This window comes from Nerophis lumbriciformis, linkage group LG30 (assembly GCF_033978685.3).
Source record: "Nerophis lumbriciformis linkage group LG30, RoL_Nlum_v2.1, whole genome shotgun sequence".
NCBI classification, from domain to species: domain Eukaryota; kingdom Metazoa; phylum Chordata; class Actinopteri; order Syngnathiformes; family Syngnathidae; genus Nerophis; species Nerophis lumbriciformis.
In genome coordinates, this window is record NC_084577.2 from 10568524 (window position 1) to 10581986 (window position 13463).

The 13463-nt window shown below is 38.8% G+C and overlaps 1 protein-coding gene across 1 annotated transcript in view; it reads right to left on the minus strand.

The window, feature by feature from the left end:
* LOC133572664 (coatomer subunit delta) overlaps positions 1-6597 on the minus strand; it is a 30053-nt gene extending 23456 nt beyond the window's left edge. The window contains exons 1-4 of the mRNA XM_061925529.2: positions 6408-6597; positions 5476-5739; positions 3508-3687; positions 107-312 (exon numbers count right to left, since the gene is read on the minus strand). Coding sequence (XP_061781513.1) covers positions 107-312; positions 3508-3687; positions 5476-5739; positions 6408-6410 — 653 coding nt within the window. The 5' untranslated portion in view covers positions 6411-6597. The remainder of the gene's footprint in view (positions 1-106; positions 313-3507; positions 3688-5475; positions 5740-6407) is intronic.
* Positions 6598-13463: the final 6866 nt, after the last annotated feature.

A 13463-nucleotide genomic window follows, 5' to 3' on the forward strand; every position in this document is an offset into this window, starting at 1 on the left:
AAAAAATGTCATTTAAGGTTCTCCAACAGTCTATCATCTCTCAACCATTCAAGAGATAAGCAGAATAACAAGTACTGTTCAACTGTTGATTTTGATTGTTTTGTACCTGACTGTAGTGGGTATGTTCTTGGGTTTTTCAGGTTCAACAATGGTGTCCGTAATGATAGATCCAGAAGAGATGCTGGTCATGCCAGCACTGCCAAAGCCACCAAAACCTGGCACCTTCTTGCCAGATCGCTCAGCATCCCTTCTAGCCTGTTGCAACTCCTTAGCCTTTCTCCTCATCTCTGCCTTGGCCTCTCGTTCTTGAGTCTATGAGTCAACAAAACAAAGGTTTAGGTGCTGGGTAATATAGTTAGGGGTGTCAAACCCAATCACAGAAGGGGCCAAAACACAAAGCACATGTTAAATGAATAATGAATAATTTTAGGATTGACGACAGTCCGATCTTGTTCTGCCTCTACATTACAACCGTTTACAATTGCTCATATACTTTCTGTATCACGTGTAGAGGAGGGATCACATTGATTAAATTATATGTCTTGATTTTGACTTTGTTGATTATGCATTTAGGAGTCTCTGACTTTGTCCACACTGCAAAGTGTGCAGCCCAATTTAGATTTTTTGTTACATCAATCGTTTTTATGAAGTCTTTCATATTACTGTAAAATATGCAAATTCTATGTTTGTTTCATGTTAGCCGGATGCGTTCGTGAACTGACGCGCATGCACACAAAGCATTAGATGTCATACGTGGAGTCCTGTGTTTACAAAAGTAAACATGGACCAGGTCCGTGTTGGTGTCAGTCCTGGCATATTATGGCAATTTCAAGGAGTTGATGCAACATTTTATTTTTCACGTGGTAGATTAAGGAAGAAGGCAAGAATTCTAGCTAAGGTATTTTGAGGGGCGACAGGGCACTTGTGTGATGGTACCAAGAAAGAGCGTGAGGGTGAGGAGGCAGAGCGGCGGGACATTCCTACCATATTTTAATAACTTATAAAATACTCTTTCACCACTGGCTGTTTTCTGCTCTATCCCTTACCATTTACTTAAGAGGTCTTTCAAGTATATAAGTAAAAAAAGGTGTTGCCTAAATATAGGTACAGAGATTCCAGCGACGTAAAAATAAATAAATACAGGAATTGAAAAATATCAGCTTGGGGTCAAAATGGCCCTTTTGGGGTCCAGGGGGCATCGTCCCCTGAAGTTGAAGAGATTTTACCATTTTTGAGATGCTTTGGAAGACATTTCCTGCATAGAAATTCTGTAAAAATACAAGAAAACTTACTAAAGTTTTCTATCTATTAGATGCTAGAGCCGCCTGGCCGACCCAATGTGCTGTAGAGATAATAACTGAAAGACGTGACATCCCTGCTACGAATATCTTGTCGTGCGGCTGACAAAAGTTTGCGCCATGTAACTTTGTGGAGATGAGTTCGCCAACAGTCTAATACAAGTTGGGAAAAGCTGTTTCGGTCTTGTATTTACGACCATGCAAGCACATTTGTCAGGGTTTATTGTTTTTGTCCGGCCTTGCTAACTTAAACCGCGGTAACTTTGTGTGCGTCTGCATGGCGAGCTTTCAAATGCTTTATTAAGTTGCTTGAATTGAAACGTCCTCCATATGTGCCACCCCTTGAAACAAAGATATTGTAAAGTTTGCATGTTGCAGTGCGACTTGTAGGCTGCTCGGCTTTGTAATGTTGCCACACCGCTATCATGTTTGCTTTGGTAGCACAGTCCTTCATTTGTGTTTTGGTCTTCGATTACCACTGTAGAAGCCAAGTTAAATCATGAAATACAACCTTACCCGTGCAAAAATTATGCATGAATCTTGATACCAATTTCCTTGACCCAGCCACATACAACTAACTTCTACACCTTCATGCTTTTTCAAATTTTCATCTGTTTGCCGTGTAGAATGACGTCTGGAGTACCAGATAGTTCAGCATGTCTGTTCCCGACAGATAATGCTTGAGATCACTACACAAAACGTTTTGTGATAATGTATATACAGATAGATTCCATTGAATAGTTGTTGTTTTTTTGCTTGTATCTGCTTTTAATAGTATGATCAAGTTTGTAATGCCCTTGCGTACTCAGATTGTTCACACTCTGCTGCACAGTAGCCATATTGATTTGGTGGCCCAACACTTTGTTTACTTCCATTAAAAACTCACATGACTGAATACAACCTATTGGCATTGGAGCATTACTATATTTAACCAAGTGATTCTTTGGTGTACCACTAGATGGAGCCCGCGTACCACTACATTTTGAGAATCACTGTGCTAACACAATAGCGGAGAGGGGCAGTCTGGGATGCCTGTATGTAATAGGTAAGTAACCAAACTAAGCAAAACGACACTGATGAAGTATGATAAATTGAGAAGAAGTATTTAACAATTTAACATTTGAAAAGGTATTAATTGGAAGAATGTTTTTCGGACAAAAAAAACTTGTTAGCATTAACATACAATCTGTAGAGGCTGGTATGTCCTTACATGCCCCCATGTATTTCAATAAAACATACGGAATGCAAGTCAAACATAAGATGTGGTTCGCAGCCAAAATAATCGTTTACAATGTATCTGGTTGTTTGCTATTCTTAAATGTGCAGGAATTGTGCCACAGCATCTATGTAGTGCTTTTGTGAAATTCCAGCTCTATTTGATAGTGCTAACATTTCACCACAATGTTGATCTTTTTCAGTTGTAAATGATCGCAAAACCTGCCGCCTTATTTGGGCCCTTTGTTCTCTTTCCACCTTGTTATTCTTTGAGCAAAGTACGGAACTCCGCTGTCCCCACCACAAACACAGGTCACATCGCCAATAGGTACACCGCGCTCAAGTACGCTCTATGGAAGCATTTAACTTAAGAGCATTTAACTCAAACAAGTCATTGAACCAACAAATTTCTAATCAAAGCTTTAACTTATCAAAGACAAGCAAAAAAGTGTCAATATTAGTTTAAAAAATATGTCCATTTGTTGACTTTTAATGCCTGATAGTCATTGATAGATCTGTATTAACTATACCTGTTAAAACATTTGCATTTCAAAATATGGGAAATTTCCAAGGAAAATGGGTTAAAATAGGAATTTAAAATTTCTTCACAGTTTTCCAATAACAATATTGCACGTACGTGATACCACTGTGGCATCTTTTCTAACACTCACAATTTACAGTTAGCATGTACAATTTAAGGCATCTTATTGGGAACCCTGTGATATTGCATAAATGAAAATCAAAAAAAATTCTGGGCTTCTACACGGCTCCTACATTTTTCAAGCTAGCTCATGTGAAGTCTGATTCGATTTTACGAAACCATTAGGATGTGTGAGAAACTACCTGCTCTTCTTTAGGTAAATCAAGATAATAATTCTATTTGTAAAGATATTTACACAAAGCTTCTACAATTTCTACTGGGAAGGTTGACAGTTATGGTATTACCTAATCAGTAGGAGTACATTTAAAGAACCAAAGCCAGAATTAAACTCACCTCTCTGACCGCACGGAAAACCTTCTCCTCATGAGAGTCCATCTCTGTGAAGGTGCGGATTTGAGCCAGGTTGACATTTTCTCTGTAGCCTAACGCCACAATTTCATCGAAAGCGAAGATCAGGTCAAAACAGTGCTCAGATATTTCACTTTCCTCCAGCACACGGCAGTATTCTGGTATCTGGATAGGCATAAAGGGGATATCATTTCCATGTATGAATATATAAATATAGGTATAAGCCTATATTTGGAATATGGTGAATTAAAAAATGCCAGATGTGAGATTTAGTGAAATAAATAATTTATGTCAGTGTGTTTGCATAGATAACACGCACAAAGATAACGTCTAACCAGCACAAAGAAAAGAATGCCTTCTTAATAGACATCGGGCGATTATATGATCATGATCAATTTCAGGTAGTTTACGGTGAGCTGTGAGCAAAATAACTCAAACAGGAAGAGTTGACCTTTTCCAGTTCCACTTGCGGTGATCGAACGTAGCGGTAAAATGCACCAAGCCGTGACTTGGAGTTATCCTCCAAAGATGCTATTGCTAAAAAAAAAAGCTAACTCGACGTCGGTTGTGTGGCCGTGCTTTGGATCGCCACAAGGTATTAGGGGTGCAAATCTTTGGGCACCTCACGATTCGATTCAATTCCGATTTTTGAGGTAACAATTGGATTAAGAATCGATTTTCGATTCACAATCAATAAGAGGGCATGTCTACGTATCTGAATTTAGAGATGGCATTTGTAATTTATTTGTGTATGTGGGACTGCTGGTCATAGACACTTTGTTAGGCTCGCTTGAAGTGTTTTTCTATTCATCATTTTGTAGTTTTGCGGTAAAACTTTGTAAAATTTTAACACGGTCTCTGGACTGTTCTTCATGCTATGTCTTCAAGTGAGACAAGATCTGTCACAACTTAAAATCGTTGCACCCCAAATTAAGATCGCTGATTTTGCTGTCAATCATATAGGAATCAGCCTCAGACAGATCTTCCAATCATTATGCTCAGCGTCCAGGACAGCTGAGGTCAAGCCCACTTTTCATACAATTGCAAAGATGCTCTGCGTACAATAGGCAAAACAAAGAGGAGCATATATTCAATGACTGTTTAGTTTGGCTACTGTGGAACAACAAACTCTGTGCTCCCCCGTTGAAGTCAATGGACACTCGGCTTCAACACTTGACGCTACCACAATGAATGAGAGGAAAGTCGCATCAAATATCGCGAAAGTAGCAGATTATAAACAAAAGTTGAACGCATAATTGGCCAATGAAATTTAAAAACAATAGTAAATATTTGACCACTATTTTTTTTAATATTTTGGTGGAAGCCGAGCTTCCCTCGTAGTTTTAGAATAATTGCCCCTGTACAGAGTTAAACTCTAAAACTGCAACACACAACTGGATCAGAGGGAGATAATGAAGGCACATTTATCACCAACACCTTGGCAAAAAGAAGCCTGTGGCATCGCGCCTTAACAACAATTTTGTCTTTTACTGAACAAGCTCTGTCCCAAACGTGCACTGTCATTTCAATGAAGGACTCAAGCTGCATTGTTACAGGCTAGACGGCCAACACTTCATTGTCGTGCTTCCCACCCACCAGCAAGTCATCCATCAACTTGCGGTCGGAGTAATCGCATTCATTAATTTACATGTTTTCATTATGCCCATGATCGTACTTCTGAGGGAGTGAGCGGTTTTGACCTAGAGCATAATTTTTAGCCTTTTAAAAATGTATATTAAAATCCCCTGTCAACTGTCCTTTTAGGACCTTCCATGCGCAAAGCTAGGAAGACCATTGCACGTTTCTTTAAGGCAGCATTGGGCAATGACGAGTCTTGAGTACCGTGAGTTCAATTCTAAACAAGAAAATCATGAGTCATATATTTTCCTAAATCGCACAGCCCTGAGCGGGATACAGACTAAAGTGACAATTTAATCTAGCCGAAAAGCTTACCACACGAGAGAAGAGTCTTAGTGTTTCAAGATCTTCAAGGATGTTGCTGTTCTTGGTGGTGATTAGGACCATGTAGAGCTTCTCCAGTGGCTGATACACATAACGGACACTGTCCGTTTCCACAAAAGTATGCTGCTTCCCTGTGTTCATTAGTTTAGGAAATGCCGCAAGGAGACCTTCGATTCGTGTCCGCGTCATTTCAACAAATTGCCGCGAAACGATGGCCTTGCCAGCCTTGGTGCAAACCGCCGCTGCCAACAGCACCTGCAAATGAGAGTATGCTATATTGTTCACACAACAAACACTGTGCTGACAGACATACAAAAAAGTGCATACATACAACAGTTCTCTGCCTGTACTGTAGTTTTTTATTTAATGTAATTGCAGGTATGTTGCCATAAATGTTATAAACATTTGATACTATATAAACTATTGTTAACAAAAGTACACAAAGCAATACTGCATTTGTAACAAACGTGCCGATGTTGCCAAGTGTCTTAGATGTGGTAAGTTATAATGTATGATGCACCAATGAACACTTACTGTAAAAACAACAACAAAATACAGAGCATTATCTTCTTCAGAAAAATCTATATCAGTAAAATGTTGTCTCAGGGAAATGCACTTTTAACTGACAGCAGGTAACGACGTTAGCAATGATTACGGCTACACACAGGTACGAGCTAGTTCACGTCAGCATAGTCTACACATAACTGCCGCTCATTCCGCGTCATTACTCAGTTCGAACGACTCAAATATACTCTGCCTCAGATTTTTGTTACAAAATATAATAACACATTCGTTGAGTTAATCGAGAGTGAGCTCTAAGCTAACTGTGATCTCGCATTAGCTAGCTAGCTATTTAGCCTATGTTTTGAAGTGCTAGGCCCGACAAGACGTATTTACTTTAGGATCCAATGATTCTTACTCACCATTTTTATTTTACTATCCTTAGGGCGTCGGCCTGCAGTTTCTGGTCTTTTTTGCTTTGATTATCTTAAAGACTCCAAATCGGTAAAGTACGACGCTTCTGCTGACGAGAGTGTGTGTAATAGTTAGCTAGATAGTGTCAATATGGCAGCAGGACAGAGCCACGTCTCCACCGGAAGTGTAGCACCGGATCAGCCCACTGCAAACCAGTGACATGATGGTTGGTTGGTTGAAGTTTATACCGAACACGTGTAAAATTTATATATAATACATCACATATTTTCATTTATTTACAACATGTCCGAAATGGAGTAGGAAGAAGCAAAGTTTATTTAATCTTACCCATTTTCTACCTCATAGCCAATTCCACTACTAACACATATTTTTACTTCCTGGTCTTAATTTGTACATAATTACATCAATTAATTCTGAATACAACAGTTCTCTTCCTAAATAGTCAGTTATGATTCACATTATGTGATGAATAACATCTTATTTTACATAGGTACAAGAAGTTTATCATAATTCTTCCTTTTACTTTGTAAACATTTGTAAGTTGAGCAATGTTGCATACATGTTACCTGTTTCTTAACCAGGGCTGCCAACCCTCACGCTTTGAGTGTAAGAGTCACGCAACACTTGACATTTTTATGATTATATTTCCCCATTCACTACTCAAAATTTTTTTTTAGAATAATACATTTTTTTCCATGCAGCATGTGGCAGTACGAGTACTGATTGATTGACAGAAAAGAAGCAATCCATAAGTTATTGTGCCTAAATCTAGCCAACCACAGAAGGCACCACGCAATGTTAACCAATCAGAAGCAACCTAAAGCAAGTCTTGGCATCTCTATCTTTCACTCACACTTCAGGCAGTGTTGTCAACTTGGCCACTTTCTTGCTAAATGTGGTATCTGTCCTACTTCTACTAAATCTAGCAACTGTTTTGGATGTTTTGGAGACATGAACGCGCGTATCACTCTAATGTCCTCAACGCACAAGCGGCAGCTAAGCCTTTTCCTCACGGGCGACGCCTCGTCGAGTGCATGTCAACTCTTAGACAGCTTGTACTGAAAACACATTTCCTTGTACTTTTAAGTGCAATGTCAATAAAGTCCATCCTATTCCAGTCAGAGCACAGAGGAGACCCACACCCACTCTGTGCAAAACTGCCCCTGTTTCTGCCTTTGTTTACAGTGTGAGATTAATGTAAATGTGTCATCACTGTCATGCTTCAAATAAAAATAAACCTATTGTTCATGTTGTGTCCAGTCAATAGATTTGGTTAGTTTGTGAACGTCACAAGCCTTTAGTCTTTTGATCAAATTTGATACGGTGTAAAACATAAATACAAAAATACAACTAAACTAAGAATCAACCGAATACAATTGATTAACAATTATAATCATAATTTGCATTTTTTTTAACTTACTTTTTATGTCTCCCACGACGTTATTGCTCTCCTACAGCATCCATTGTAATCAATTATGCAAATTAGGCAATGATGTCATTTAGCGACTTCTAACAACTTTTAAGACAGCCAATAGCTACGTTCCTTACTGTGGAGTTGGCAACACTGGAAGATGAAAAGAGATCAGAAGAGATTGAGGACAATGAGCACTGAAAACACAGATGCAGAGGATGAGACAGAAGAGCGAGCAGAGAAAGAAGTGGAGATCATAGACTAGCATTAGGAGGCCATAGCGCAGGGAGAGGTGTTAGAGGGGAGAACATCAGTCTTAAGGCATAAATCGATGTTGAAACAGGCCAAATCAGAGTTGAAAAAGGTACATTTTCTTTCAAACGCATCATAAATAAATAAATGATAAATTATAAATGGGTTATACTTGTATAGCGCTTTTCTACCTTCAAGGTACTCAAAGCGCTTTGACAGTATTTCCACATTCACCCATTCACACACACATTCACACACTGATGGCGGGAGCTGCCATGCAAGGCGCTAACCAGCACCCATCAGGAGCAAGGGTGAAGTGTCTTGCCCAAGGACACAACGGACGTGACTAGGATGGTAGAAGGTGGGGATTGAACCCCAGTAACCAGCAACCCTCCGATTGCTGGCATGGCCACTCTACCAACTTCGCCACGCCGTCATGCCACAAAAGTCTCACTCTTGTCATTTTCTGAAACTTGGCAGCCCTGCTTAACTATCTTACTTAATATGGCCATTTTTTGGTTTACAAAATGATGCAGTAAAGGCATCCACTTCCCCATTTTATTTCCAATAATAAACTACAAAAGCCTTAAAAGGTACGCACTTGTTGCAATGCAAATCCCAATGAAGTGAAGATTTATGAGACTTTTCAGTACAGTATTCAATGTAAGAGTGATGGGTTGTTTGCGGAATATCCGGGTCTGTGGAGCGAAAACAAAGACTGAAATCACCACTAGGAGTGCAATGATCCTCAGGGTGATCAGTCCTATAGTCTCACTTCGTCCCATATGGCAAAAGGGCTTACCACACCCTGTCTTTAACTCAAATTGTTGGAGGATGTCCCTCTCACATTCCATCGGTTCATCACAAGGTTCACAAATACTTTCAGTTTTATTCTCAATCTCCCACTTCACATCCTCATCACATCCATCATCTTTTCGTACCTTATTTTTTAACTCGCTTACAATGTTTCTCAGGTGCTTTCTGATTTCTCTTAAAGATCACTCAGTAGGCACGTACACTGAGATTTGTGGCAAAATTTGCTTCATTTGGCAGGTGTTTGCCAAACTTTTAGTCCATAGTTAGCGGACAGTGCTACATGGAACGGCCCTAACCAGCATGGTTAGTTCCAGTTGTGGCAATGTTGTTTCCTCGAGACCCAGTATCCTGTGGAGACTGGAGGTGGCACTTGTTCTTTTGGGATCTTGTAGAAGACCCCAAAAGTGTCCTTAGTGTCAGCACGGGACGGGGCGGTATAGCTCGGTTAATAGAGCGGCCGTGCCAGCAACTTGAGGGCTGCAGGTTCGATCCCCGCATCTGCCATCCTAGTTACTGCCATTGTCCTTGGGCAAGACACTTTACCCACCTGCTCCCAGTGCCACACACACTGGTTTAAATGTAACTTAGATATTGGGTTTCACTATGTAAAGCGCTTTGAGTCACTAGAGAAAAGCGCTATATAAAATATAATTCACTTCACTTCACTTCAGAACAACTTATGGCTGATGATAGCATCCAAGTATATTCAGAGATATCTTCTTGCTGTACTTTCAGGGTTGCTAAGTCAAAAGTCGGAGTTGTTGTGAATTGGACTCTTACTCAGGTCAGATCAAAGAACAGCAAAGTCCTGTTTCACAGAATAAGTTGTATAAGGTCGACATGTAAAATAATTAAGCTTCAGTTCAACTTTAAATTCAATAGTTTGTGTACTTTAAGATTATTAAATCTAATCTGATTATGTTCACCATAACAAGGGCATGGGAATGATCTTAACATTAAATTGGAAACTTGATACCTTACCAACAAAGCGATAGAACGGTGTAATTAATGAAATAAATAATAAAAGTGCATCTCTAAAAAAATCTACTTACCATCTGTCATCATATGTTCTCCTTTCTGGATCTATTATATTTAATAATATATTTTTTAATGTTTATGATCCAACCTCACACCCTGAAGCTCCTACTGGCACTCATATATCTTCCCTGACTGTATTACAGATCTTCTCTTTGTTCAAATTTGGTATGTTACAGGCAACATACATGTTTTCAGTGATTTATGATGTCCTCACCAGCTTCCTGAATCACTCCAATTTGCTTTGCTTCAACTGCCTCTCTATTATGTGTACCATCATCTTCCTGGGACGGCGTGGCGCAGTGGAAGAATGGCCGTGCGCGACCCGAGGGTCCCTGGTTCAATCCCCACCTAGTACCAACCTCGTCATGTCCGTTGTGTCCTGAGCAAGACACTTCACCCTTGCTCCTGATGGGTGCTGGTTAGCGCCTTGCATGGCAGCTCCCTCCATCAGTGTGTGAATGTGTGTGTGAATGGGTAAATGTGGAAGTAGTGTCAAAGCGCTTTGAGTACCTTGAAGGTAGAAAAGCGCTATACAAGTACAACCCATTACATTTATTTATTTAATAAGACATTGTTCACATCATTTTTAACTAATTTTAGACGCAGACATGAAGACAAATGGTCCAGTATGATTAAGTGTTGTCCTTCTGCTGTGCCTCTGTTACTCACACTGGCATTAGCCTACACTAAAAAAACAACAAAAAAAACAAAAAAGTCCTGCAGTTGTTTCAACCTTTTTGTGGTGGTGTACTTAGTACACCACCACAAAAAAGTGTGGTGGTGTGTACCACAGTGTACTCCATATTGTAGTACACTGTACTGCAGTATGGAGGTTAATCTGTGTCTTTATTACAAAAGCTATTTTATGACACTGAATTTATGTAACTGAATTTTTTGCCTTTTAATTTTGTGAATTGAATTTTTTTTACATCAAATTATGCTGACAATTTAATTGAAAAAATCGGGGTTTTAAAATTCATTGTATAAAAATTCAATGTAGAAAATTTAGTGTAAAAAAAAATCACCTTATAAAAATTCAGTTTAAAAAAATTTAGTGTATAAAAATTCAGTGTCGAAAAATTTGCTGCTTCAAAAGACAAGACTCACTTCTGGTAAATTAAGACCGAAGCAATCGATCCTGTTTCAGAACCAGCCAATGAGGTGTCAAGTTTGAAGTCGCACACACACGGGTCTTGTAAAACAGCATAAAAAAAGCAGTTAACATTATATAACATACTGTAATTAACATTTCAATGCGGCGGAGGGGCGGTGAAGGAGGAAGGCGGAAGTAAACCAAGGAGCGGTGGCTAACAGTGAGAGTATCTAAATCTTTTTGGCGGTTGTGCATAAACTGTTTTGTGCCTGGATCGAGATGGAAGGGGATAGTGACGGGATGTATGAGGAAGGTATGAACATTAGTGATGGGTTGATGAAGCCTCATGAAGCGTTTCGACACATTGCAAAACTGTATTGATACTGTGTCGATACCGTGTCACTAAATACTGACATCTGCTGGACATTAAAAATCCCTACAGGCAACCTATGGACCGACTCAACTGACACTGATTTTATGACCTAGTACAGTGGTTCTCAAATGGGGGTACGCGTACCCCTGGGGGTATTTGAAGGTATGCCAGGGGTACGTGAGATTTTTAAAAAATATTCTAAAAATAGCAACAATTCAAAAATCCTTTATAAATATATTTATTGAATAATACTTCAACAAAATATGAATGTAAGTTCATAAACTCCGTGAAACACAAGCTCAGGGTTGTCACTAAAATGTCTGTCAAAAAGAACTGTGAAAAGAAATGCAACAATGCAATATTCAGTGTTGACAGCTAGATTTTTTGTGGACATGTTCCATAAATATTGATGTTAAAGATTTTTTTTTTTTGTGAAGAAATGTTTAGAATTAAGTTCATGAATCCAGATGGAGCTCTAGTCTAGTACAATCCCCAAAGAGGGCACTTTAAGTTGATTATTACTTCTAGGTGTAGAAATCTTTATTTATAATTGAATCCCTTATTTATTTTTCAACAAGTTTTTAGCTATTTTTATATCTTTTTTTCCAAATAGTTCAAGAAAGACCACTACAAATGAGCAATATTTTGCACTGTTATACAATTTAATAAATCAGAAACTGATGACATAGTGCTGTATTTTACTTCATCTTTTTTTTTTCAACCAAAAATGCTTTGCTCTGATTAGGGGGTACTTGAATTTTAAAAAAATTCACAGGGGGTGCATTGCTGAAAAAAGGTTGAGAACCATTGACCTAGTATATACAATAATATAAAGCAAGTCATTGTATTTCATTTAGGATTATTTCATAACTTCATTTAAATAAAAATATATTTTTTGTCTTTTTTAGATACAGTCAATAAATAATGTGAACATGTATCATAACATGGAAATCTAAGAGAACGTGTTGTGAATGAGGATGCTTGTGGACCTGGAAATTATTATTTTTTTTTTTTTTACACATTTTTATAAAAAAAAAAAAAAAAAAAGTTTTTCCAACGTATTCAATTTTAGACGCTTTCTCTTCTTAGTTATTATTTCTCCGGCTGTAGAAAAGACCCGCTCACAGGGCACAGAGGAGGCGTCAGTGCGACACAGTTCGCGTATCGGTCACGTGACCAAAACAGCTCATGATCGGTCACGTGACTTTCTAAAAGCGATACGCGCACCGACACAGGGTTTCGCTCTATGAGCTCGACGCATGCGCCGATGCATCGGTGTTTCCGGACCCATCACTAACATGGATAGGACTAGAGGGGATAGAGGAAGGAAGAGGAGTGCAGGGCATCAAGGAAAATCGAGTGCGAAAATTTATTCAAGTTTATTCACAATACCATATAACAAATACAATAGTAGTAAAATATCATCATTTAAAGATGTTGGTATGTGAAAGGGTCCCCCAAATAAGCTAGAAGAAGCTTTTGACAGGGGGTCCAGAGGATAGAATATACATGAAATGATGGAATATACATGGAATGATGGAACATGGTAGCAAGTACAACAACAAAAAACAAAACAAAAAACAACGCTATATGATTAACACAAGATAATAGTACTAAAGCAAGCATACACATACATACATACATACATTCATTCAACCATGCAAAACCCAACAGTAGTCTACCCTACATGAGGCATTAAATATAGGTGGTTAATAGATACGTTTTTAGTTTATTTTTGAAGTTGGAGAATGGATACAGCATCTTGAGGTTCTCATTAAGCCGGTTCCAAATCTTTGGTCCCCTGCATACAACACTTCGAGCGGTACAATCCAGTAAACGATGTTTCCCTGATATCAAATCTAAGTTACGAGTGTTGTGGGCATGCTGGGGATGGTAGATAGGAACCAAGCTACAGAGCCTTAAATTCAGCCTGTAAATGACTTGATAGGTTAAACAAGCATTTTGATAAATATTGAACTCTGTCAGTCTTAAGAGATGATAATTATGGAATAGATGTCGAGTGGGGGCATTAAACTTGGACCATGACAGGGCCCGTATAA